At 43.1% G+C, this 24351-nt stretch overlaps 1 protein-coding gene across 4 annotated transcripts in view; it reads left to right on the top strand.

The window, feature by feature from the left end:
* LOC147030129 (CD166 antigen-like) overlaps window positions 1–24351 on the top strand; it is a 91600-nt gene that overhangs the window by 19453 nt on the left and 47796 nt on the right. For all 4 annotated transcript variants that reach the window (XM_085873847.1, XM_085873848.1, XM_085873846.1 and 1 more), the window contains exons 2-5: window positions 12463–12593; window positions 15162–15357; window positions 15462–15526; window positions 16354–16438. In XM_085873847.1, the coding sequence (XP_085729973.1) occupies window positions 12463–12593; window positions 15162–15357; window positions 15462–15526; window positions 16354–16438 (477 nt within the window). The remainder of the gene's footprint in view (window positions 1–12462; window positions 12594–15161; window positions 15358–15461; window positions 15527–16353; window positions 16439–24351) is intronic.

Raw genomic sequence — 24351 nt, 5'->3', positions numbered from 1 at the left:
AGCTTTTTTCATAATTTTTATTTTTGCATTCATGACACTGATTTAACAAACTTTCCTGAAGAACATTTCAGAACTCTTGGTGTCTGGCTATATTTCAAATTTTTATGTAAACTTCTGAATAACCTAAAAGCGTATTTTAACTCTTGCAGAAAATGCTGAACAATTGAGAGTAGCTTTTCAAAACGAAGCTTAATTTGAAAGTATTCTTGAAAACACTGGTTCACGAGTATCTCCACTATGTGCTTTAGGTAGCTGTCTGACGGATTAAATTACTCGGTGTTTGTGGCGGTGACATAAAACCAGACATTGTGGCTTAATGGTTAAAGCATCCGCTTTGAGTCTGGGAGGTTGGCAGTTTGAACCTCGGCTGAGTCATACCAAACACTTAAAAATGGTACTGCTGCTTCCTTGCTTTACGATCAGCATTTAAAAAGATAGATCACGGACAAACAACCATAAGTTGGCAATCATGTCCTCCTTTTGTGTCAAAGTTTTTTGTAAGTGAACTCCTATTATTCATGTTTCGTAAGTATGGAGGAATTTTTCCCACCATTTGTGCCAACCCATTTATATGCCCTGTACATGCCCTTCCTTGTTATTTGGTGAAAAAACATTTTCACCAAATATGTTGTTGGTCTATAGCGTTTGTTTGTCACATGATTTTTGGCCACAGTTTTCAAGCAATCGTTCTGAAATTTTTTGGGGTGTGTATGTCGGTGACCGGCCAAGGACAGCAATGCTTAATTTTGGTGAAAATCCGAATCCAGATCTGGATATGATGATTATTTAAGTGATTCTTCACCATTGAGAGATCGAGCCAAAAAAAATATATGTATAGTGTGATATCTCAAAAGGTTGTGGACAAGTAATGACAAAACTAGGTGAATGAGTTGGTTAGGTGAAAAGAACAAGCCGATTCAATTTTGGTTAAGGTCCGGATTCAGATCTGATCTATCGGTGGGATACAAAATGTAAACTATTCAGCCTGGTGGAGGTATGCGCTCTACCGAGTGCTGCTCCATTTCGCCGAGTGTCATTCTGAATGATTTTTTTTTCATTCTACTGTTATTCTGTTTTCTCTTGACATTATGTTCTTTCTCTACACCCTCTCTTCTCACACTGCCACCATTCCTTTTTTCATTTTACCCTGTCTGCCTCCATGCTTTCTTATATTTTGTAACGATCAATTCAGAAATTGATTTATTTATTTTTATTTATTCATATGCAGACTGTGGCTGCTTGGCTGCATCATTTTTTGGGGGCGCGGCTGTGCCGCTGATGTAGTGCCACATTACCAGGAAGCTGGTACTCAATTTGCCGACCTCAGGAGAATGACAGGCTGAGTCAACCCACTTGGTGTTACTTCTATGGTAAACAAGGGCAGGAACTCAACACCCTAAGATCTTAAGCCAGCCACCACAACCAAAAATGGACGACCCCTCAAAAAACAGAAACAACTGTTAATCTCTATTCTATCACAACGTCCTGTTCTTTATTTCAAATTACTAAAATGGCAACCAAGCTGTGCACGTCTGCTATAGTTTGTTCTGCTTGTGCAAAAGTCATGCGTATTTTAATTCCCAAAAAGTTTTGGAGCAGTAATAATTCATAGGATAAGGCACCAGTATCTTTGCCTACTTTTTGTTCCAAAATCTTACTTCTCCTGTGCACTCCTTGAACAAAATCATGATATCAAATAACAATCAGCTCACTTGGTAGAAAGTGCATTTCTTAAGGCATCAAATTATATGCTATTTGACGGTGAATGAATCTTTGTTACGTCCTGGAGTTATTCCTGATTTGAACATGAAGATTTTCATGACAGTCTTGAACCGGTTGATTTTCCTCATAGTTTGGAACTACCTTCCGTGATGCACATTACGTTATGTAGACGGCCTGGTCTCTCATTTCATTAATTTATTGTCATACATTAGTTGTCTGAATATACTTGTAAGCTCTGGAAGTCTGGAAAATTTGCTTTTCTTTACTTGTTCGGATGATACAAAGCGATACAGTATTGGCTCCTCTTTACCTGCAGTCTGCCTATACTGTCCATGTGCTCTGTTTTGGTATCTCTCACTCTTCCTATTCTCCTTCATTCCTATTCACCATCCTCCTTATACCTTATTTTATCCATCTTCATTATATTGTTTTCAAAATTATCTAGTTATCGTACTACTAATATTCCGCATTGTACCTTCCAACCCCTCTGCAATCTCTTATCTTCCGATCTTCTTCTTTGTACTGCATTCTTCCTTCTCTATCTGTCACTGTCAAACATTCTCCCCCCTTCAGTCTTGTTCATCAAGAATAATAATAAAAAGCAATCCATCATTCATTTTTCACATATTGCCTCTTCACAAAATTGGCCCTGTAAGGCATGACAAATCCTTTATTTATTCTTCCATTCATCTCTTGCTTCATCCCTCTCACCATGTTCACTCCTGTTTTACCTTCCTCTTGGGAAGCACATAAACCAGATCGTAGCAATCCATCATCCAGGAACAATGCAGCCTTCCTCCTAGCATTCAATAACCCAACTGTTCACCCTGACTGCTGCGTATGACAGCAGTGCTGAATTCTACATTCTCAAATGGAATGCAGAATGCACCAAACTGGTCCAACGTTCTATCTCCAGTCTTTCTGGACTTTTCCTGCATCTTTCACGCTCACCCATTATCTTGATTTTCTGTTTCTCATCTACAGTGATTTAACTTCTCACCATGCCAACTGGCTAGGTGTCAGCTCAGCAACAAGCGGCGATGGACATCTCACACACATGGACATACAGACGAACATACAAGGCAACATGAGAATGTTAAATGGAACAAACACAGCCACTGAGGTGGGAGGAGTGCCGTCACTTCCCAGAGTACTCTGGGATCAAGTGACCTCACAATTATGGTGCCCCTTTTCTGCACACTCAGAGGAGGATTTCGAAGGAGGAATGTCCTCCTCCCCATGGATGCCAACCAATGGGGCTTGTCCATGCTCTTATTGTTTTAAATGTTGAACATCGAGCAAGGAAGTAGCATGTACCATTTTTAAAGTCTTTCGTATGACTTCAGCCAAACACACCCAATAACCTTCAGGAAATCCATGTAACTTCACATTGCACTCCGGGTGCCATGACGCCGCCTTTCTCTCCACCCGCATCAGGGCAATTAAGGAGAAATCTCTCCCCTTCCATGGGTTGCCACCCCATAAGGTTTTTCTGTACTCTATCTTCTCAATGGTGAGTGTCAAGCGAGGAAGCAGCACACACAATATTTAAAGTTTACTATCGTTTTCTACTATACGAATGACTATGCCCAGATTTGAGTTGAAGCATTAATCTCCCAGACGTGGAGCAGATGCTCTAACCGCATTGCCACTGAATCTGTTGTGGGCAAACAGATTGCTTTACCTTTGGGAAAGTCTGCCTGACTGAGGGTGACTTTCGGTAACACAGTCAGGCTCACAAGAAGTGTATGTCCATCCTGAGGGAAGCCAGAAAATATTATCTTGTAAATCGCAATGCCTAGCACTCAAACCAGTCTCCTTCCTCAATGTCGAGTTGGCCCCTTGTCAAGTCTATCTCTAGTGTATGCTCCCACTCATTCATCTCCCTTACCTCAAATGATGTCACTGGAGACTTTCCTCCAGCTAAGACAGATTGTTTGCCTCTGAGTATCTCATTTCCAACCCATATTGACCTTCATACATACAGTTTAATGGACTTTATGTCCTCCCCTGAGAAGATAGAGAAAATTTTGTCCAGCCTTGACTCTGCTTTAGTAACGGGGCCGGGTGGCATCCGTGCCCATGCCAAATCCTGTTCTGCTGCTTTTACTTCACGTGTGTCTGCATATTTCAGTCTGTTCTCCCTTGGCTGCCTCCAATCTGCCAAGAAGTTGTAATTAAATATCACTCCCATCCACTGGAAGAGTGCATACTCAGATACTCTCAAGTACAGGATAAGTAAGCTTGCTTCCAATAACTGTATAATAGTATGGCAGCTTAACCAAAAATCGAGGACACTGGACAAAAGCACCAAATTTTGTGGATCACTTTCTGAAACTTTACTATTAAATATTTTGCTGCAGACCATGACATTTGACATCGAGGAAGCTGTAATTTGCATAATATAGGATTTCAAAGATTTTTGAAGCACCAAATCATATTCAAATTAAAATATACAGGATGGTAACAAGTAAAGACCCATTTTTATTTTTGTTTAAGCTGCTTGACAATAGCAAGTAAAGATACATATACTCCACCAGTCAAAAGTTTGAGAACACCCCCATTTTTCAGTTTTTACTGAAATTTAAGCAGTTCAAGTCCAGTGACTAACCTGAAATGGTATAAAACTAAGCAGTAAATTTCAGAGATTAAAAAAGGCCCCTTGCAGGGAACAAGTAATGGATTAGTAACTGCAGCTGTTCTGCAGTAATGGAAGTAAATTAAGTCTTGAAAGTTGATGCGAACAATTCCTACAGGTGTCCCAACTTTTGTTGATTAGTTACAAACCCTCTGTCTGTATAAATGCAGTGTTGGAACAGACTGTTACGACACCCTCTGAAGCATTATTTGGACAATATTGCACTGCAGGAAGTGGTATATTGCTGTCATAATGGCAAGAAAAAGACAATTAACAAAGGAAGACAGATAGACCATGATAACCCTTAAAAGTGTAGGTCTTTCCTTCAGAGAAATTGCAAAGAAGCCAAGGTGTCAGTGAGTACAGTTTCCTACACCATCAAAAGGCACTTGGAAACTGGAGGAAACTCTGACAGGAAGAAGTCTGGCAGACCTCAAGCCACAACACAATCAGAAGACAAGTTTCTGAGAGTCAACAGCTTGCGTGATAGGTGGCATACAGGACAGCAGCTTCAAACACAGCTTAACACTGGTCGAAGTAAGGAAGTCTGTTTCAACTGTGAAGAGAAGACTTCGAGCTGCAGGTTTGACAGGTCGAGTGGCAGTAAGAAAGCCATTGCTATTGCTAAGCCAAAAGACTTTTGCCCTATATGATAAGAAATGTGTTGTTCTGGAGCAGAGTGACCGAGCTGATAAATGAACCTTTGCTTTGAAAATGTACGAAGTGGCTTTTTGTCTAAAAGACACGTCAACAGTCTGGGTGAATATCCCCCAACCTCTCTCTCATGGAAGTATAAAATGTTTTGAAAGGCACATTTTCTCAGTACGAGCACGTGAGGAAGTATAGTTTCTCAGTGGCTCGTACTCCTTGGAACTGACCAAGTACCAAGTTAGAATAAAACTCTCTGATGTAATGTAGAAGTAAATTGAATCGGGTTGGTCTAACTGTTAACTAAAGTAAGAATAAATGAAATAGAACCAAATAATATTGCAAACAAATGGGGATTTTTAAGTTCATTGTACAAGGGTGAGAAGTGTATGGTGTATAATTAGGAAATAAATTGTTTCACAAGGAAGGACTTGTGTGGACATCAGTTTTATCAGTGTTGATAGGGTTTTTTGTAGGATTTTATAATCAAATCGGACAAACGTTAAACTCTGTCTGAAGTCAAATAGCATTCCACAATCGGCCAGTTAGAATCCTTCAGGAGGACAACGATCACGACAAGGTGGGTTTAAAAAATCCACATCAGTTGGCGCCGAGACTCGGATTCGAACCGATGTTGGTGCGGTGCTCGTGACCGGAGGTGCTTAATCTGCCGGAGGCAGTGTCTGGAGGAACGACAAGTGCTTGAGCGAAGGTAAGGGAGAGCGCTCTCAGCAGGTAACGCATTTCGAACAAAGAAAAGTTCATTGTCAGATAATTTTATTGAGAGAAAGAAGAGGATCCGGCAGAGGGAGTCCATTTTAAAGTAAACGATAAGTACTGTAGTTTTTTTTCAAAAAGTGCTGGAGAAGAAGAGGAGTCAGATGACAAGAAGAGGCTCGTTGAGGAGCCAGATGCGTAATTAAATGGGCATGATGAAGCGACATGCCACATGTTTGCATTGATACAGACCGGCTATGAGAGAGATGGCCGAGGACACGGCTGAGACGCCGAGATAGGGTTAAAATAGATAAACATTATAAGTTACCTGTTTGTAAGAGTTATAAGAGTTACTTTTTGTTCATTGAACTCACTGGAAGTTTGTTGGCATTGAGGTTGTTATATTATATTGTGTGGAGGTTTTACGGATTTGTAAATGCAATGATTTGCACGAAACGTTTTGTGGAGTGCATGAGACGATTAACCAGCTGGGAGCATGGTTGGTGATTTGTATTGAGATGCATGTGTTACTGAGAGTAAAAAAAATGAAACTTGTGCGAGTCCAATATTCACTGCAATGAAACGTGTTCTGTTGGGATTTTGACGATATTTTAACTCGTGCTGAGTTGAGCTGTGGGTCTGTTTGAAATGGCATGTTATACATTCTTGGCGTTGTATTTCCACGCGAAGGTCGCAAACTACACTGTGTGAGACCCCCTCCACTCGATCTGTGGGGGGTGGCCTCTCTTTACACTGAGTCTTTGTTCGAGCCTTTGCTTTAGGTGTGAAATTCGATTCATATGCAGATTCAAGAGGATGAGATAGAAATGTGATTGGTATTTGTCACGTGATCACACGCGAGTCTATGAGATGCAATGCTGTCTCGTGTATGTGTTGAAGCCATGACAGAGTAATGCAAACTGTGGGTTTTGCCTGTCAGAGTTTTTTCCTTTTTCTTCCCACCGGATGTGGAGAGAACTTCCTGTTCCTCGTTCCTTGGTGTTTGTGGCACACCCTCTTGACTGAATCTGTTTAAAGTGAAGTCCATTTAGGAAAAAAGTGTTGAAGTTTTATTTTACAACCATCGGGATTTTGAATAAATTGTGAAATAACAATTGTGAATGTGGATATACTGTATGTGATTTAAATGTAGAAACGTAATTTGGAATGATTTTAATGATTTGATGATGTTTAGCACATGGGGCAATTCACAGATAATTGATGATGCCCTCGGATGGACGTTGAAATATTGTTTTATTCGTCTGCGAATGTTAAGGTTACCTGAACTTGTGCTGGGAAGGTAATGGCAAACAACCCAGTGTAACCCTTTGATCGATTCAGTCAAGGTAAATTCATGATTTAATTGGATAGATGCTGAAGATTTAATTTTTCATTTATGGATTTTAAAAGGAAATATTTTATTGTTTTGACCAAAAGTTGTTTAAGAGAGTTTGGATGTTTATTAGTCTGAAGTTTAAGATGCTTTTCTAAGACTGGGATAAAGATTGTGGAGGGTCTAGCTGCATGTGTAGACAGAGTGTTTGAGCTGCAATTTAAATGATATTTGACAAGTGATTTGACAATTTTTGTACAACTGTTTAAAATGATTTATTTGTTTTGATAAAGGAAAATGGATTCATAATTGAGAAGGTCGGAGGAAGTGATAGATGGTTTGTGTATGTGAGTTGGAAAAATGGCAGCATGTTTGCTGTTTTGGTGAGAGAGAAGTGGACAGATGGAGAAATGTCAGAGATTTAAAATGTCGATGGAAATAGCAAATGAGATGGATGTTTTGAGTATACGTACAACTGGGATTTCTGTATATTTTAGCATGTTGTTTTGGGAAAAACAAGGAAAGGGATTAAAATATTGATATGACATATAATGCAAGTTAAATGCTTCCATAAGAATCTTTGTTAGTCTTGTAGAACTACATGTGCCCATGACGTTTATTGATTGGTGTTTAATTGATGCTTTGTTTAATTCGGAGTGTTGAAAGCAGTCTTTGAAGCAATGTATGATTTCATATAAATGAAGTTTCCACACAAAGATTGGACGATGGGAGAACCCAGATTTGGGTGATTGAGCATTCAACACATGATTATGTCCCTTCCTGAGGAGATAAGATGGAGCAATGTGGGAAAAGAAAGAAAAAACCCACTGAGGAGAAGGTTGAGCAAAGTCTTAACGTCGGCGTTGTGTGGTGCCTGCGTGGAGGAATGTTCTCAGCCACACTCTCGATTGCCACTCTGCAAATACATCATGAACTTGCTGTGGTCACTTCAATGTACGACAGGCCTGGAGTTCCACACTGCGCTCCTTCAACCCAGTGTCTGGCCCAAACTTGTACTTGCCCACATCTACCTTCTCCTCAGCTCAAGGAGTGCTTCGATTGTGTTTCCCGTTGGATGCCGCTCTATCCACACCCTGACCTGTTTATCTTCTGACTTCGGGTAGCATGTTTCCAATGTGTGACACATGCTGATGAACAGGCCATAAATTAAATGGAAACTCACTCATTTTCTGATATGAGCACACGCTGCCATTGTTGATTGAACTTGAATAATGGAAATCTTTTCTCCTTCAGGAATGGGACATGGTAATCATGTGTAAGAAAAAATATTCAAATTTTCCTTGAAAAAAAAACGGGGGAGTGTGGGGGAAAATTACATTAATGTATTTTAAATTGTAACAAATGGAGTTTCAGAAATGTAACTTTTATGCTGCAAATTGAATTGGCTGTCATTTCTGGCCAAAAGACTTTTGCCCTAAATGATAAGAAATGTGTTGTTCTGGAGCAGAATGACCGAGCTGATAAACGAACCTTTGCTTAGAAAATGTACGAAGTGGCTTTTTGTCTAAAAGACACGTCAACAGTCTGGGTGAATATCCCCCAACCTCTCTCTCATGGAAGTATAAAATGTTTTGAAAGGCACATTTTCTCAGTACGAGCACGTGAGGAAGTATAGTTTCTCAGTGGCTCGTACTCCTTGGAACTGACCAAGTACCAAGTTAGAATAAAACTCTCTGATGTAATGTAGAAGTGAATTGAATCGGGTTGGTCTAACTGTTAACTAAAGTAAGAATAAATGAAATAGAACCAAATAATATTGCAAACAAATGGGGATTTTTAAGTTCATTGTACAAGGGTGAGAAGTGTATGGTGTATAATTAGGAAATAAATTGTTTCACAAGGAAGGACTTGTGTGGACATCAGTTTTATCAGTGTCGATAGGGTTTTTTGTAGGATTTTATAATCAAATCGGACAAATGTTAAACTCTGTCTGAAGTCAAATAGGATTCCACAATCTGCCAGTTAGAATCCTTCAGGAGGACAACGATCACGACAAGGTGGGTTTAAAAAATCCACATCAGTCGGTACGGTCTCAACAAGAGAAATGTGGAAGGGCAAATGGTGGAAGAGTTTGCCAAAAGAATGGAAATGGCAGTGGTGAATACGTATTTCAAGAAGAAGGAGGAACAGAGGGTGACGTACAAGAGTGTAGGAAAGTGCACACAGGTGGATTACATCTTAAGCAGGAGATGCAACCTGAAAGAGATTTGAGACTGTAAGGTGGTGGCAGGGGAGAGTGTAGCTCGACAGCATCGATTGGTGGTCTGTAGGATGATTTTGGAGGTGAGGTTGAGGAATAGAGTGAGGGCTGAACCAAGGACCAGATGGTGGAAGCTGAAGGAGGAAGACCGTTGCGTGGAATTTCGGGAGGAGGCGAGACAGGTGTTGGATGGTGGTAAAGATGGGTGGGATGATTGGGCAACTACAGCAGAAGTGGTGAGGGAGATAGCGAGGAAGGTACTTGGTGTGACATCTGGACAGAGGAAGGAAGATAAGCAGACTTGGTGGTGGAACGAGGAAGTACAGGAAAGTATAAGGAGGAAGGGGTTGCCGAAAAAGAAGTGGGATAGTCAGAGAGATGAAGAAAGTAGGCAGGAGTACAAGGAGTGGCGGCGAAAGGCAAAGAGAGAGGTGGCAAAGGCTAAGAAAAGGCATATGACGAGCTGTATGAGAAGTTGGATACAAAAGAAGGGGAAAAGGATTTATACCGATTGGCAAGACAGAGGGACAGCTGATTGGCAAGACAAGACAGCTGGGAAGGATGTGCTGCAGGTTAGGGTGATAAAGGACGTAAATGGGAATGTGCTGACGTGCGAGGAGAGTGTGTTGAGAAGGTGGATGGAGTACTTTGAGGAGATGATGAATGAAGAAAATGAGAGAGAGAAGGTTGGAAGAGGTGGAGATAGTGGATCAGTCAGGATGAAGTGAGGACTGCTATGAAGAGGATGAAAAGTGGAAAGGCGGTTGGCCCAGATGACATACCAGTGGAGGCATGGAAGTGCTTAGGAGTGATGGCAGTGGGGTTGTTTACCAGATTGTTTAATAAAATTTTGGAAAGTGAGAGGATACTGGAGGAGTGGAGAGTAAGTGTACTGGTTCCGATTTTCAAGAACAAGGGTAATGTGCAGAGCTGTGGAAATTACAGAGGGATAAAGTTGTTAAGCCACACCATGAAGTTGTGGGAAAGAGTAGTGGAAGCGAGGTTGAGAGGAGAGGTGTCTATCTGTGAGCAGCAATATGGGTTTATGCCAGGAAAGAGCACCACTGATGCGATGTTTGCTTTGAGAATGTTGATGGAGGCCAGAAGGAGTTACATTGTGTGTTTGTGGATTTAGAGAAAGCTTATGATAGGGTGCCAAGAGAGGAGTTGTGGCATTGTATGAGGAAGTCGGGAGTGGTGGAGAAGTATGTGAGGATTGTGCAGGATATAAAATATGAGGACAGTGTGACAGCAGTGAGGTGTGCGGTAGGAATGACGGACCGGTTTAAGGTTAAAGTGGGATTGCACCAAGGATCCACTCTGAGCCCTTTCTTGTTTGCAATGGTGATGGACAGGTTGACGGACGAGATCAGACTGGAGTCTCCATGGACTATGATGTTCGCGGATGACATCATGATCTGTAGAGAGAGTCGGGAGCAGGCTGAGGCGAGCCTTGAGAGGTGGAGGCACGCACTGGAGAGAAGGGGAATGATAGTCAGTAGGAGTAAGACTGAGTACATGTGTGTAAATGAGAGGGAGGGTGGTGGTATGGTGCAGTTGCAAGGAGTTGAGGTTGGGAAGGTGGATAGGTTTAAATACTTGGGATCAACTGTCCAAAGTAACGGAGAGTGTCGGAGAGAAGTGAAAAAGAGAGTGCAGGCAGGATGGAGTGGGTGGAGAAGAGTTGCAGGAGTGATTTGTGACAGAAGGGTAGCTGCAAGAGTTAAGGGGAAAGTATATACGACTGTAGTGAGACCAGCTATGTTGTATGGTTTGGAGGCGGTGGCGCTAACAAAAAGACAGGAAGCGGAGCTGGAGGTGGCAGAGTTAAAGATGCTGCGATTCTCGTTTGGAGTGACGAGGATGGACAGGATAAGGAATGAGTATATTAGAGGGACAGCGCAGGTTGGACGGTTTGGAGACAAAGTGAGAGAGGTGAGATTGAGATGGTTTGGACATCTGCACAGGAGGGAAGTGGAGTATATTGGGAGAAGGATGCTGAAGATGGAGCCGCCAGGTAGGAGGAGAAGAGGAAGGCCAAAGAAGAAGGAAGGTTCATGGATGCGGTGAGGGCAGACATGTGGGTGGTTGGAGTGTCAATGGATGATGTGGAGGGTAGAGCGAAATGGAGACGGCTGATCCGCTGTGGCAACCCCTTACGGGAGCAGCCGAAAGAAGATATATATATATATATTTAATTGTAACCTCAGTTCGATTTCCAATGTCATATAAAAAAAATGTATTTTTTTTTTCTTTGAAAATTAGGCACAAATAGTTATTGGTCATTATAATGACCAATAATAATCTGGGTCAGTGGTGTCCAACAAAAAAAAAATTAATGTATTTGACGTAAATAATGGGAGAAATCCCCATTTTCTGAAGATATAGTCCTAAGCTGCAGCACTATAAGCAATGTCATGGATGCCTTCATTAGCGTTGACATCAATCTTTCTTCCTTTCAAACGGCCAAATCACTGAACAATTTTGATTCTGACATGGTCACTCAACTGCTGTTCCCTCTGCTCATTGGTTGGATACTCTAAATCTCAAACAGGATGTCAGGACAATTCTGTTGCTTTTACATAGCTGATAGGCTATTGGTCTCTGGGTTTTTTGGGGTTTTTTTTTTAATCCTCTGCTTCGGGCAGCCTTCCCTGCTCTCTCAACCCTCCACCCTCCCCAGCAACACCAGGATGCATGTGTTCTTCCTGTGCTGCTTTCTGGATTAAACTCTCAAAATCCTGTCTTTCTGCACACCTCACCTCTTTTTTTTGTTCTTCTTTTCTCCAATTTGTGGAACTGCCTTCCTCAGGCTGTTTAATCCCACTCTTCCCTGCAGGGCTTTAAAAAAAGTGGTGCACTGTCATCTTATTAGCCTGCTCTCAATTATTACTCTCAATCTTTTCTATCACCATTAACCCCACTTCACCCTTAATCTTGTCAGTTGCTGTATTTCCTCCACTCTGCTTTTCCTGTTCCTTCTTTCCCTTTTTCATTTTATCCAACTTTGGCCCCATTGTTGGTATACTACCTTTTCACCCTTTACTCTTCCTAGAGTATCAATGTTGTATCTATACTAATAATAAGACAAATAGTCAGGGCAATTTGGGATTAACCATAACATTTGACATGATTCTTGCCATGACATCATTCTCTAACCTATTTTTCCCATCCCCTTTTCAGGTTTATTACCACAGCTGTTGTCGGCATTGGATCTCATTGTACCAAAAACTGTTGACGTAAAACTTGGAGACCGTTTTGAGATACCATGCTTTGATTCCTCAAACACTGATGTACAAGTTGAATGGTTCTGGGTAAGTCTTTCTTTGACTGATCCTGTCTCTTGTGAATCACAGTGAGACCTTGTGTCATCTGTTTTCTAAAACACACACACACACACACACACACACACACACACACACACACACACACACACACACACACACAGACACACACACACACACACACACACACACACACACACACACACACACACACACACACACACACACACACACACACACACACACACACACACACCTAGTAGGTATATATCAATGGCAGAGACTTTGTCTTTAACAATGTACCGTTTTTATTACACAATGTACCGAGTTAAGGTTTGTTAAATACAGGAAACAAAGGGCAGGTTCTGGCTATTATGTTGAACTTTCATACCTTTTTGGGCTTCAAAGTTCACATAAACTACAATTATAAAAACAAATATGCTGCAGCTGATCTTATGCTGCAGTCAGAAGTTATTGAAAGCTGAAGTTTAATTGGTCACTTCATTTCGCCACTCTAGCTATTGTCGGAGATTTCCGCACGCTACGCCATGAAGCACGATTGTTGTGGATAACTCATCGTAAAAATTGAGCACGTTCAACTTTTACGATTGTCGCCGATGCACATGAAAAAGTAGTTGACGAGGCTTGTTAAGCGTTGCACATTTACCTGATAACAAAAACTGTCACCGACAAAGCTGTCGCTATCTTGTTGCATTGCGTCGGCTCGTGTATAGCAGCCCAAAGAGCAACAGGCCTTCTGCTTCAGCTTCTTTGTGGGAGTTGTCAATATGGTTGATTGTTGGAAATGCTATTAACTTTCGATTCCACAGAGTTCAGGACAGAGAGATACTTGTTTAATGTAAAATCCCAAAGGAGAGAACAATAATCCATAGCACTATGGACTTGAGATTAATTTATCATTCACAAAAAAAACCTTGAGATTTATTTATATTTACATTGTAAATATTTATTTTAAGCGTAATGTTCTTTTCTGGAGTTTCTGTGCATAAAACAAACCTAAAATATCTTCTCCATTCAAATCCTTATAATTTACAAGTCGAGGGAGATGTGTCGAAAATGTCAACAATTTTTAAAAGCTCAAGTCCTTTTTTTGGAAAACCATTTTTACCTCCACAACCAAAGGTGGACAGAGGTTATGTTTTCTCCTCTGTCTGTCTGTTTGTCTGACTTTGATCAAATGACTTGGTGGCGGTGGCATAAAACCATACAGGACGAATTGATTAGATTTTGGTGAAGATCCAGATCTGGATACTAGAATTATTTAAGTTATTCTTCACCATCAAGAGATGGCGCTAAACCAATATATAGCATGATATCTCAAAAATTTGTGGATTGATTTTGACAAAACTTGGTGTACGGGTTGGGTGTGTGACAAGCACAAAATTATTTAGATTTTGGTTAAGATGTGGATCCAGATCTGGATATGAGAAATTAATATTTTTTTTAAAGTTTTTCTTCACCATTGAGAGAATGGGCCCAAAACGATATACAGCAGGATGTATCAAATAGTTGTGATCAGATTTGGATGAAACTTGGTGGACATGTTGGCTCTGTGACAACGTCAAATTGATTTGATTTTGGTCAAGGTCCAGATACAGATACGGCCTATCAGTGGGATACAAAACGTAAATTGTTCAGTCTGGCAGAGGTATGCGCTCGACTGAATGCCGTTCTGGTTTCGTATTGTGATTATTTATTGTTGGTTTGTCATTTGGGATTGTGTGTCATGTGTCTTGTACCATTAAAACGTTTATTTGGATTTCCTCGTATTTTGTGCGCGTCTGTTCCTGCCATCCTTCCCATGCAAACCATTTCATTTTTATTGAGTATGCCTGGAGGATTATATTGGCTCAATTACTTTGATTAATACCAGACATGGTTCAGACTGAGTGCAAAGTGTATTTTCTTCTGGTGTGCACTTTGTCTTAAAATTTCCTTCAGAGTTAACATCCAGCTTGTTCAGTCTCCAACACGGCTACGGTTGTGATTCAAGCGATTGATGTGGTAGGCAATGCACGCAACATTATTTGCCCCACCAATACTTAAATAAAGAAAACTATTTAATGAAGGATTTAATATTTTTCGTGTAAATTGTTGCAGAGCATACATTATCTATACTATAATAGTCCATTCCATTTAGCTTATTTTAGGGCCAAACCCAAAACATTGCAATAGAATTATTTTCATTGGTATGTCGTTCAGGGAAGTCTAATGTACATCATATTAAAAATCTACTGCGATTGGTCTGGAGGAAAGCCTTCAAAATGCATGAATATGCAAATTACTTGTAATACTCCCTCGCACCGAGAGTGGTGCTACATGACACATTTATATTGAAATAAATAGGGTGCTCCTGCAACATCAGTCCCCAGGACTATTAATTGTTTTTACCCCTGAGCGCCCCACTCTCCCCCGGTGCATCTCCGAGTCCATCCCCCAGTTTTTCAACTCATTTCATTCAGCAGAATTTAGGAGTGCATACAAGTCGCAAACAAACAAACAAACAAACAAACAAACAAAAACACACAAACAGACACCTATGGAATTATAGTGTGATGCTTGTCTGTTTCTGTGCAGGAAAAACCAGGAAGTAAAAAAAGAGTGCTTTATATGAAGCACCCTACAAACAGGTCTGAAGACGGTTTCACTTTTGGTACTCAAAACTACTCGATGGTGATGCGTGTTGCACGTCTTTTACACAATTCTGAGTATACCTGTCGTGTCAGGTCCAAAGTGGGCACGAAAGAGGAAACTGCAAACCTTCGGGTTTATGGTCAGATTATATTTATACTTATTTTGTGACTTTCACATTACGATACATGTCAACAGCTTTTTGTGAACTGCAATGTCCCTGATAAAGATTTTACTTTATTGCAGTCCAGCCTGGAATACAGATAAAGAAAACTGACAAACCAATTGAAGTTGATGACAGCCTGGCTGAGGTGAGTTGGATAAACAGGAAATTAAGCAATCTTTCTCTGCACTTGCACTTCCTGATTCGAACCCAGGATTGATCAGGAAACAAATTTGATTTAGACTTTGAGTGAAATTAAGGGTTTGTGATTGCAGTGGATCTTGGTTGAAAGAGGTTAGATATAGATGAAGGGAATTCTTTAAAAAAAAAAAAAATTTGCCAAAATAATATTCCACCACTCCCAAAAAAAGATTTATTTTTATTGTCACTCCACTCCATATCACAATCATGCAGCTGGTTTAATTACTGTTGCGGATGTCAGTGATGTTACGGATGTTTAATTACTGTTACGGATGCCTCAATGTCAGTGATGCAGTACCCCCCCCCCCCCCGAGGATTAAAGCAGAATTTTTTTTTTTTAATTGTCTGTGGTCACATACAATGGTCTACTTCTTTCAAAGGGTACTGTGGGATCTTTAACTTCTAACAACTAGCAAACATGGCATTCAGATTAACCTCCTTTTTGATGGACAGCATATCCATTCATCCATCAACCTGTCTGCAAAGTTTGGCTGGGAATGGAACTCAGGCTAGACATCTCTGAGATGTTGTATCAGTCCTGCAAGAGACAGTGGATCACTCTCATAGTGACAGAAACAGCAGTTCTCTGCAGATGGAAGAATATGAACAAATTAGTTTTGGAGTAATATTTTACTTAAAAAAAAAATTTAACCCCCAAAGACCTAGTAAGGTGGATGGGAGTTGTTTGCAATTTATCTGCACAATATTAGTATTGAATGATGGAATTTCATTGTTTCTTTGTCATTATAATGTTGTTCTTGTTGTTGTGAACAGATTGCACGGTGCACCATTTCAGAAGCTTACCCTAAACCTGACATCACTTGGTACAAGAATGAAGTTCAGCTGAAACAATCAGATGGTGATAATCTGCTTCTAAACTTATGTCACTTTATGCCTGATAAACATTTGTTGAGTTATTCAGCTGGAGTAAAGGAAACTGCACAGACCCCAGTTCCAGCCAACAATGTACGATTGTTTTTTTGGACATTAATTCCAAGCATTGGGCTGATGACACACAATAGTTTATGATGCCAAGAAGCCTGGATCTAATTCCACCATTGTATTGATTGGATGGACAAGGTGTGTATGTGTGTGTGTGTGTGTGTGTGTGTGTGTGTGTGTGTGTGTGTGTTTTTAATCTGTTTTGCATCTACTCCCAAACCACTGGTTGCACAATGTAAACTGGAAGGGCACTCGGTGGAGCGCATACCTCTGCCACGTAATGCCTGATTCACCAGAACGTATCAGGCCCATTACATTTTTGAGATATCATGCTACACAGTACTATATCGTTTTTGGCCTATCTCTCAATGGTGAAGAATCACTTTAAATATTAAATAATTCTCTTATCCAGATCCGAATTTGGATCTTCACCAAAATCAAATCAATTCATCCTTGCGACACACCCAACCTGTCCACCAACTTTCGTCCAAATCCGTCCACAACTTTTTGAGATATTGTGCTATATATTGGCTTTGCCCTTTCAATTGTGAAGAATCACTTAAAAAGTTATCAGATCCAGATCTTCACCAAAATTGAATCAATTCTTCCTTGACACACACCCAACATGTCCACCGAGTTTCATCCAAATCCATCAACTTTTTGAGATATCGTGCGATGTATATCGTTTTTGGCCCTATCTCTCAATGGTGAAGAATCACTTTGAAAATTAAATGATTCTCGTATCCAGATCCGGATCTTCACCAAAATCTCATCAGTTTGTCCTTGTCACACACCGAACCTGTCCACCAAATTTAATCTGGATCCGTCCTGCACACGTACGAGATATCCTGCACACAAACAAACAGACAGGAAGAGGTGAAAACATAACCTCCTTCACCTTCAGTGGCAGAGGAAAAATGGTACCATAATTAATCACCAAGGACCCAGGTCGTGCATGGTCAGATCTTTTTTTTATTTTTTTTCCCTTAAAAAAAAAAAAACGACATTATTTTCATCGACAAATGCCCATACAAAGCAAATGTGGACTATGCTTTGTGTGTACAAGTCTCAATATGCTGCTGAATGGTGTGGTGTCGTGACAGAGGTGCTCCAAGGCAGACACGAGCGGGGGAACAGCACAACCCTGCTTAATTGCCACGAGCGAGAGTGTGAGCGTACGTTGCCCGTAACTCCACTTTATTGCGCACTCGATGCACTCTACAAGCCACACGACTTACAGGCTCCGCAGGCCACAACGGCAACAGCAACTACTCCAACGCCTCAGGCGGCGCGCACTCATATATCCCGTGCAAGCACGTGACCACTCCTCCACCACGCTCCCCACATCACGCCCTGCCCCCGCAGGCCCACTACACCACACTCCTCCCTCCTAAAACTATGATTATAAAATGACCATCATCATAATAAGCATAACCAGCACAGAATACCATGACAGAAAAGCAGAGAGGCACAAAAACGATCGTAACCAAAAAGCATAGGCACATCACACCATATAACGTGTCGCTGCGAGCGAGTCGAACTGCAATGGTCAGGTTTCGAAGACCGAGTTGCACGACGAACCCACAAAAACCCTGACCGCGTTACAGATATCAAGAAGCAAGGCGGGAAGCACAGCATCACTACGCAGCAGAAGCGCCCCCAGGTGGCTCATGCTTACACCCCCCCCCCCCCGCCGGCGAGGTCGCGACGACCTTCCGAGCAAACCTCCCCCGGCACCATCAAATGCCTCTGGCCGACAAGGCGGCACATCTCCCCCAGACAGACCCGAATCAGATAAACATTCCGAGCCCGGAAGCCCGTTGTCTGGAAGCCCCGTGGCGCCAGCGTAGCCGACCTTGTCAAGAACAGGGGTTTGTGCCGCCCGGCGCCAAGCCCGTCCGGCCTTGGGCGATGACGCTGAACAGCGCCGTCGGCTGGGTGCACCATCAGTCCCATAACAAACCCACATATTACAACCAGCCGAGATTCCAACGTACGTCCAAATGGCATTGGCGAGAACAGAGAGTTGCGCCCCAGGCACCAGGCATGTCTGACCTTGCCGAAGCCAGGGGTGGGGGTAACGCTGAACAGCGAACCAGCCCCGGCTCTGAGTCGCTCTCTGAGACCCACACGCGAGTCGAACCGGCTATTAGTCGGCTGCAATCCCAGCAATCCCATACAAAACCACAAATCATATTCACTCATGCCATAAAGTAACAAGAACATCGTCTGCGCAGTTGCAAACTTCCCTTTTCGTACAGCGCGTTCTCCCAATATAATCCCCACATATGACAGTGTAACGAACCGTGGGCTGCCCTCACAGCGGGAGGCCAGTAAAACCTCTTTTCCACGATCGCCCCCAAAGCCTTCATATCACATCGGTCATATCGAACATCCCATCGACTGATCCCAGCCAAACATATTCTCCCACATGAACTGTCGGCATTTATTTCAACAACGTTAAACTGCATCACTTGAGCAATGAAAATCAAATGCGCAACAAACAGCAACCCATAAACCACATCACGTGTCCGTCTCTCGGTTGTCGTCGCGACGTAGCGATGACCTGCTTGTCGTCGACAGTCGTGATCCGCGAACTTCTTGAACGCGACTGGCTCACTGCAATTCCCCGCTGAAATCGCCTGAACGACACGAGCGCGCATGGTATCATGAGCGCAGCCGAAGCGCGAGAGTTCATTACGGCTGGCATGGCTCCCGTTGCTCCAGAACCGTACATCATCATCGCAGGAAGCAATGAACGGCCACTCCCGTTGCATCGTTGCGGCTTCTGCCGCCAGAACCTCGCCCTCGGGTCTCGAAGGAGGTACAGGTGCACCTGGAGGTACGAACTCTGAAACAGGAACTGCGAGCCCCTCCCCTCGCACCACGAACTGCGGGAGCGCAACCCGCTGACCCTGATGGGCAACCAAGACGTGTGCCCCGCCAACTGCCGGCAGCGCTTCATCGGCATTCGCATGCAATGCGAGGGTAGCATGAGTGGACTCAACTCGCCAACCGATCAGTGCCCCGATCATCTCGACCTCCACTGGCATTGGTCCTGTCACCGTCGGACCAATTGAAACCAGGTTCAAAATTGGCAGCATCAGTGCCCCGATCATCTCAACCTCCACTGTCATTGATCTTGTCACCTCCGGACCAATTGAAGACAGGTTTAACATCGGCAGCATCTCCCACTCCGGGTCACCGGGATCTCTGTACCCAGGCTGCAAGACTCGACCCGGGGCGTCAAAGTGTACGCCATGCACCGAACACTGTACCGGCAGTAGGTCTCGACCCGGGACGTAAGGGTCGCTTCGCACACCGCCATCCATGACCGTTATGATGGGCAATGACTCTCGGCACACACACCGTAGATGTCCCCGAGTGCTCAGACCGCCGTCCGATTGACTGCATTGCAACACTCGGCCACGACCCGCGCCGAAGACCGTGCGCGCGGCCGTGCGTGCCTGGAACCCCGCGCTGACCTTCGGACCATCTGCTGCACACCGACCATCGAGACCCCGGACATTCCTCAGAGCTTGCACGACGTCCAACGCCGCGTCTGAGCTGAACTTCATGCCCTCGTCCTTTAGCCATGACCTCGCAGAAACCATTCCTGAGGTTTGCAAAGCATTAATAAAACGCACTCCGAGCGCGGCCGTCGTCCACTCAACGTGACTCGCAGGCGCCGGCGGGGCGTCAGGCTGCAAGACTCGACCCGCCCTGAAGCCGTGCGCGCGATAATGAAGTGACACCAAATCACTCAGCAGCCGACAATGTGCCGTTGATCGCGAGGTGAGCAAGATCGATTTGCGTTTGCCTTCGTCGTCCACAACATTCGCGTGGAAATAGCAGCCCAACTGTTCAGAAAACAATTCGAAGTCGTCTCCGATGAAGACGGGCACGTGGCCGTGCGCCGTGCCCCGACCTTCTGCCATGCTTGAGCCGGTCGTGACGGCGAGACGCCTGGCCCCGAAGCCTGTGCGTGCGGCGCGCGAAACTCGCGATGCGCTCCTCCGGGACCCTCGCCCGGTGTAGACCTCGAACCGCGCGGGGTGCGCTGAGTTACTTGCTGCCGATCCAAACCCAACCACTCTGCACACGCCGATCCAAACAGACTCGTCGCCAAATGTGGTGTCGTGACAGAGGTGCTCCAAGGCAGACACGAGCGGGGGAACAGCACAACCCTGCTTAATTGCCACGAGCGAGAGCGTGAGCGTACGTTGCCCGTAACTCCACTTTATTGCGCACTCGATGCACTCTACAGGCTCCGCAGGCCACAACGGCTACAGCAACTACTCCAACGCCTCAGGCGACGCGCACTCGTATATCCCGTGCAAGCACGTGACCACTCCTCCACCACGCTCCCCACATCACGCCCTGCCCCCGCGGGCCCACTACACCACAAATGGCTGTTCAAGGATAGATGCACTCTGATTCGCTCCTAACAAGTGAAGTCATCCACCCTCACTGTACCTATTTTTCTGCCAGTTTACCACGTAGTGCTGATTGTTAACTTGACATTTAAGTTTGTTTTTTTTCTTATCCCACTAAAATTCGGCAATTCTCTGTGTGCCTTAACTTGAACAATGGAAAGCTGCTTGGCAATTTCCATCAAAATTTGCATACATGCTCGGGATACAATGGGTCAGATCCTGGGCACAAAATAACCCCTCCTCCAACCTCTGCATGCATGCGGGTGGGGAGATTATTTGCATTCTTCACCTGTACACCTGGCATAATATAATTGGTTTAACAAATGTACCCTGCCAAAGGGGGGGGCTATTCAGGGTGGGGTAACCTGCATTATGGTTGTCAAAATATGGTTGTTTGTATGTGCTCTATCCTTTTAAATGCTGAGAGTCACGCAAGGAAGCAGCACGTACCATTTCTAAACCTTTTGGTACGACTTGATCAAGGTTCGAACCGCCGGCCTCCAAGACTTCAAGTGGACACTCTCACCACTACACCACCAAGTCTGGTTAAACTGGTGTATGTAGTATATTTAGGACTAGAATATAACCCAGTTAATGATAGGTAATTATCAGTGAGGTTGAAGGGACATCCAGTGAACACCACCATCGTTCAGATGGTTGCTTCAAATTCTGCAGCTGATGAAGAAAATGTGCAGAAGTTTTATGGAAAGTTGAAGGAACTGGTAGAACCAGTGGCTGAAGATGTTATAATTATTATTGTAATATTGGACAGGCAGGAGCACCAGCGATTGTTGGAAAGGTTGGACTTGGTATCTAAAATGAGTCAGGGGCACAAGTGCTGGAGTTCTGTGTGGAGAATGATCTCGTGTGGAGGGAATGAGCTTTTGTATCTTATTCTTTCAGGGCCAAACCGTAGCACCTCGAGGCCCCAAATTTTGCTTGGAGATAATTCAGAATATGGGCAAGATTGTAAGCTATTACACATTTGTCTTGATGTCCATTTTGAGGCCACCATAAGCTGCTATAAAGTGTATGTTGGGATGTGGGGTCAGGCAGTATTGCCGCTGGTCTGCAGGCGAAAGGTAACCAGCGCAAGTCCAATAACTTGATAGCTTTTTAATGGCCAACACGTTCTGAAACCTACGCTCGGAAAAGCACACCTGGCCGGGTCCCCCCTCCTCCCTCCCAGGCAGCGCAGGGTACCCCTGCTTGTATGTAACAAAGGATTGAAAAAAAAAAAAACTTTTTGCACAGCTGGATTTGGTTGACAGAATGCCAAATTGTAACAAAAGGTTGAAGACCTTGTAAAAGAAGAGGCCAGAAACAACATCTCAAAAGCAAACAGAAAGAAGGAGGCTAAATGGTTGTCAGAAGAAGCAGACAGAAGAAGAGAGTGCTATTTTGTGGAGATCGGTGACAAAACATTTAGATTTAACCATTTTAAATTCAGGCTGTAGTCACAACAAAATGTGACAAAAGTCGAGGGGTGTGAATACTTTCTGAAGGCAATGTAGCTGCCATAGGGAGGGTTTAGCATAGATTGACAAGATTACTGATGGGACAATATCGATTTAAGTTGCATGGAGCAGCTGAAAGAGACTTGACTTTATTCATTCAAAACGAGATAATTACGACGGCATCTGATTGAGATGTTTCTCATAATAATTGGTGCAGGAGAATCTTTCAGCAGAATAGACAGTGACAGGATTGGAGGCCACAGCTTTAGAGTAAAGAAGAGGAGAGGGAAGACAAGGTCGTAAGGTAGGGATCTTTCATTCAGAAGGTAGTTGATGCTTAGCATGGTCTCCTTGGAATGGTAATGGCAACAGAAACAGCAGATAGGTTGAAACTGGAATTATATGGGTACTGAGAAGCAATGGGGGATATTGTCGTGATGATGATGTAGATGAGAAGGTCTTGTGAAGAGGTAAATGAACTGTCAGTGTTTGTTTAGTCCTCACCCTCCACCCATCTTCAACCCCTTATCCCCTCCCAAAATTGTGTGTGTGCGTGTGTGCGCATGTGCGTGCGCCCTTTGTCTGCCCCTTTGTTCTTCTCCTCAATCCTGTCAGCGAAGTTAAGTTGATAAACCTAATAGATTGATTCAATGGGGTGCTAATATGGCACAGGCCTGATGGGCCAAATTGCATCCTCTTCCATCAACGTTTCTGTGTACTGTTATTTTCTGTCTGTTGTTTACCAGTGTCCTTGTAATTTATGTTGAGGTACACTAATGTCTGCGAATGTCTTTTTCCTGCATTTGACCAATATGCAACTTTGGATTAATTAGCATCACTAAAAGTGTCATGTTGCAGCTGCTACATCAATTTGTAGATGTTGAAGGGGCAATGGGAGAATAGGTCTGATCATACCTTTTCAGAGTGCAAAATCACACGGGTCTCATATATTTTGTAACTTGGCTTCATACGAGGCTGATGGATCTTTTGTATTTTTTTAGATGTTTGGAATGCTCATCTTTCTAACTCTGATGAAGAATTAAATTATTTTAAAGAATAAGTGATTGTAGGTTGTTTGACCAATCCTCTCAACCAATCCATCATATAATAATTCCTTGATTTATTTATTTATATATATATATATATATATATATATATATATATATATATATATATATATATATATATATATATATATATATATATCTCTCTCTCTCTCTCTCTCTCTCTCTCTCTCTCTCTCTCTCTCTCTCTCTCTCTCTCTCTCTCTCTCTCTCTCTCTCTCTCTCTCTCTCTCTCTCTCTCTCTCTCTCTCTCTCTCTGTCTGTCTCTCTGTCTCTCTGTCTCTCTGTCTCTCTCTCTCTTCCTTTATCTGTCTCTCTCTCTCTTCCTTTATCTGTCTCTCTCTCTTCCTTTATCTGTCTCTCTCTCTCTCTCTCTTCCTTTATCTGTCTCTCTCTCTCTCTCTTCCTTTATCTGTCTCTCTCTCTCTTCCTTTATCTGTCTCTGTCTCTCTCTTCCTTTATCTGTCTCTGTCTCTCTCTTCCTTTATCTCTCTCTCTCTCTCTCTCTCTCTCTCTCTCTCTCTCTCTCTCTCTCTCTCTCTCTCTCTCTCTCTCTCTCTCTCTCTCTCTCTCTCTCTCTCTCTCTCTCTCTCTCTCTCTCTCTCTCTCTCTCTCTCTCTCTCTCTCTCTCTCTCTCTCTCTCTCTCTCTCTCTCTCTCTCTCTCTCTCTCTCTCTCTCTCTCTCTGTCTCTCTCTCTCTCTCTCTTCCTTTATCTGTCTCTCTCTCTCTCTTCCTTTATCTGTCTCTCTCTCTCTCTCTTCCTTTATCTGTCTCTCTCTCTCTCTTCCTTTATCTGTCTCTCTCTCTCTCTCTCTTCCTTTATCTGTCTCTCTCTCTCTCTCTTCCTTTATCTGTCTCTCTCTCTCTTCCTT

The sequence above is a fragment of the Eptatretus burgeri genome, chromosome 3, assembly GCF_056783735.1.
Source record: "Eptatretus burgeri isolate ZD-2024b chromosome 3, Ebu_testis_v1, whole genome shotgun sequence".
NCBI classification, from domain to species: Eukaryota; Metazoa; Chordata; class Myxini; order Myxiniformes; family Myxinidae; genus Eptatretus; species Eptatretus burgeri.
The sequence above is the reverse complement of the archived record's forward strand: the minus strand, read 5'-3'. Positions and strand labels throughout refer to the sequence as shown.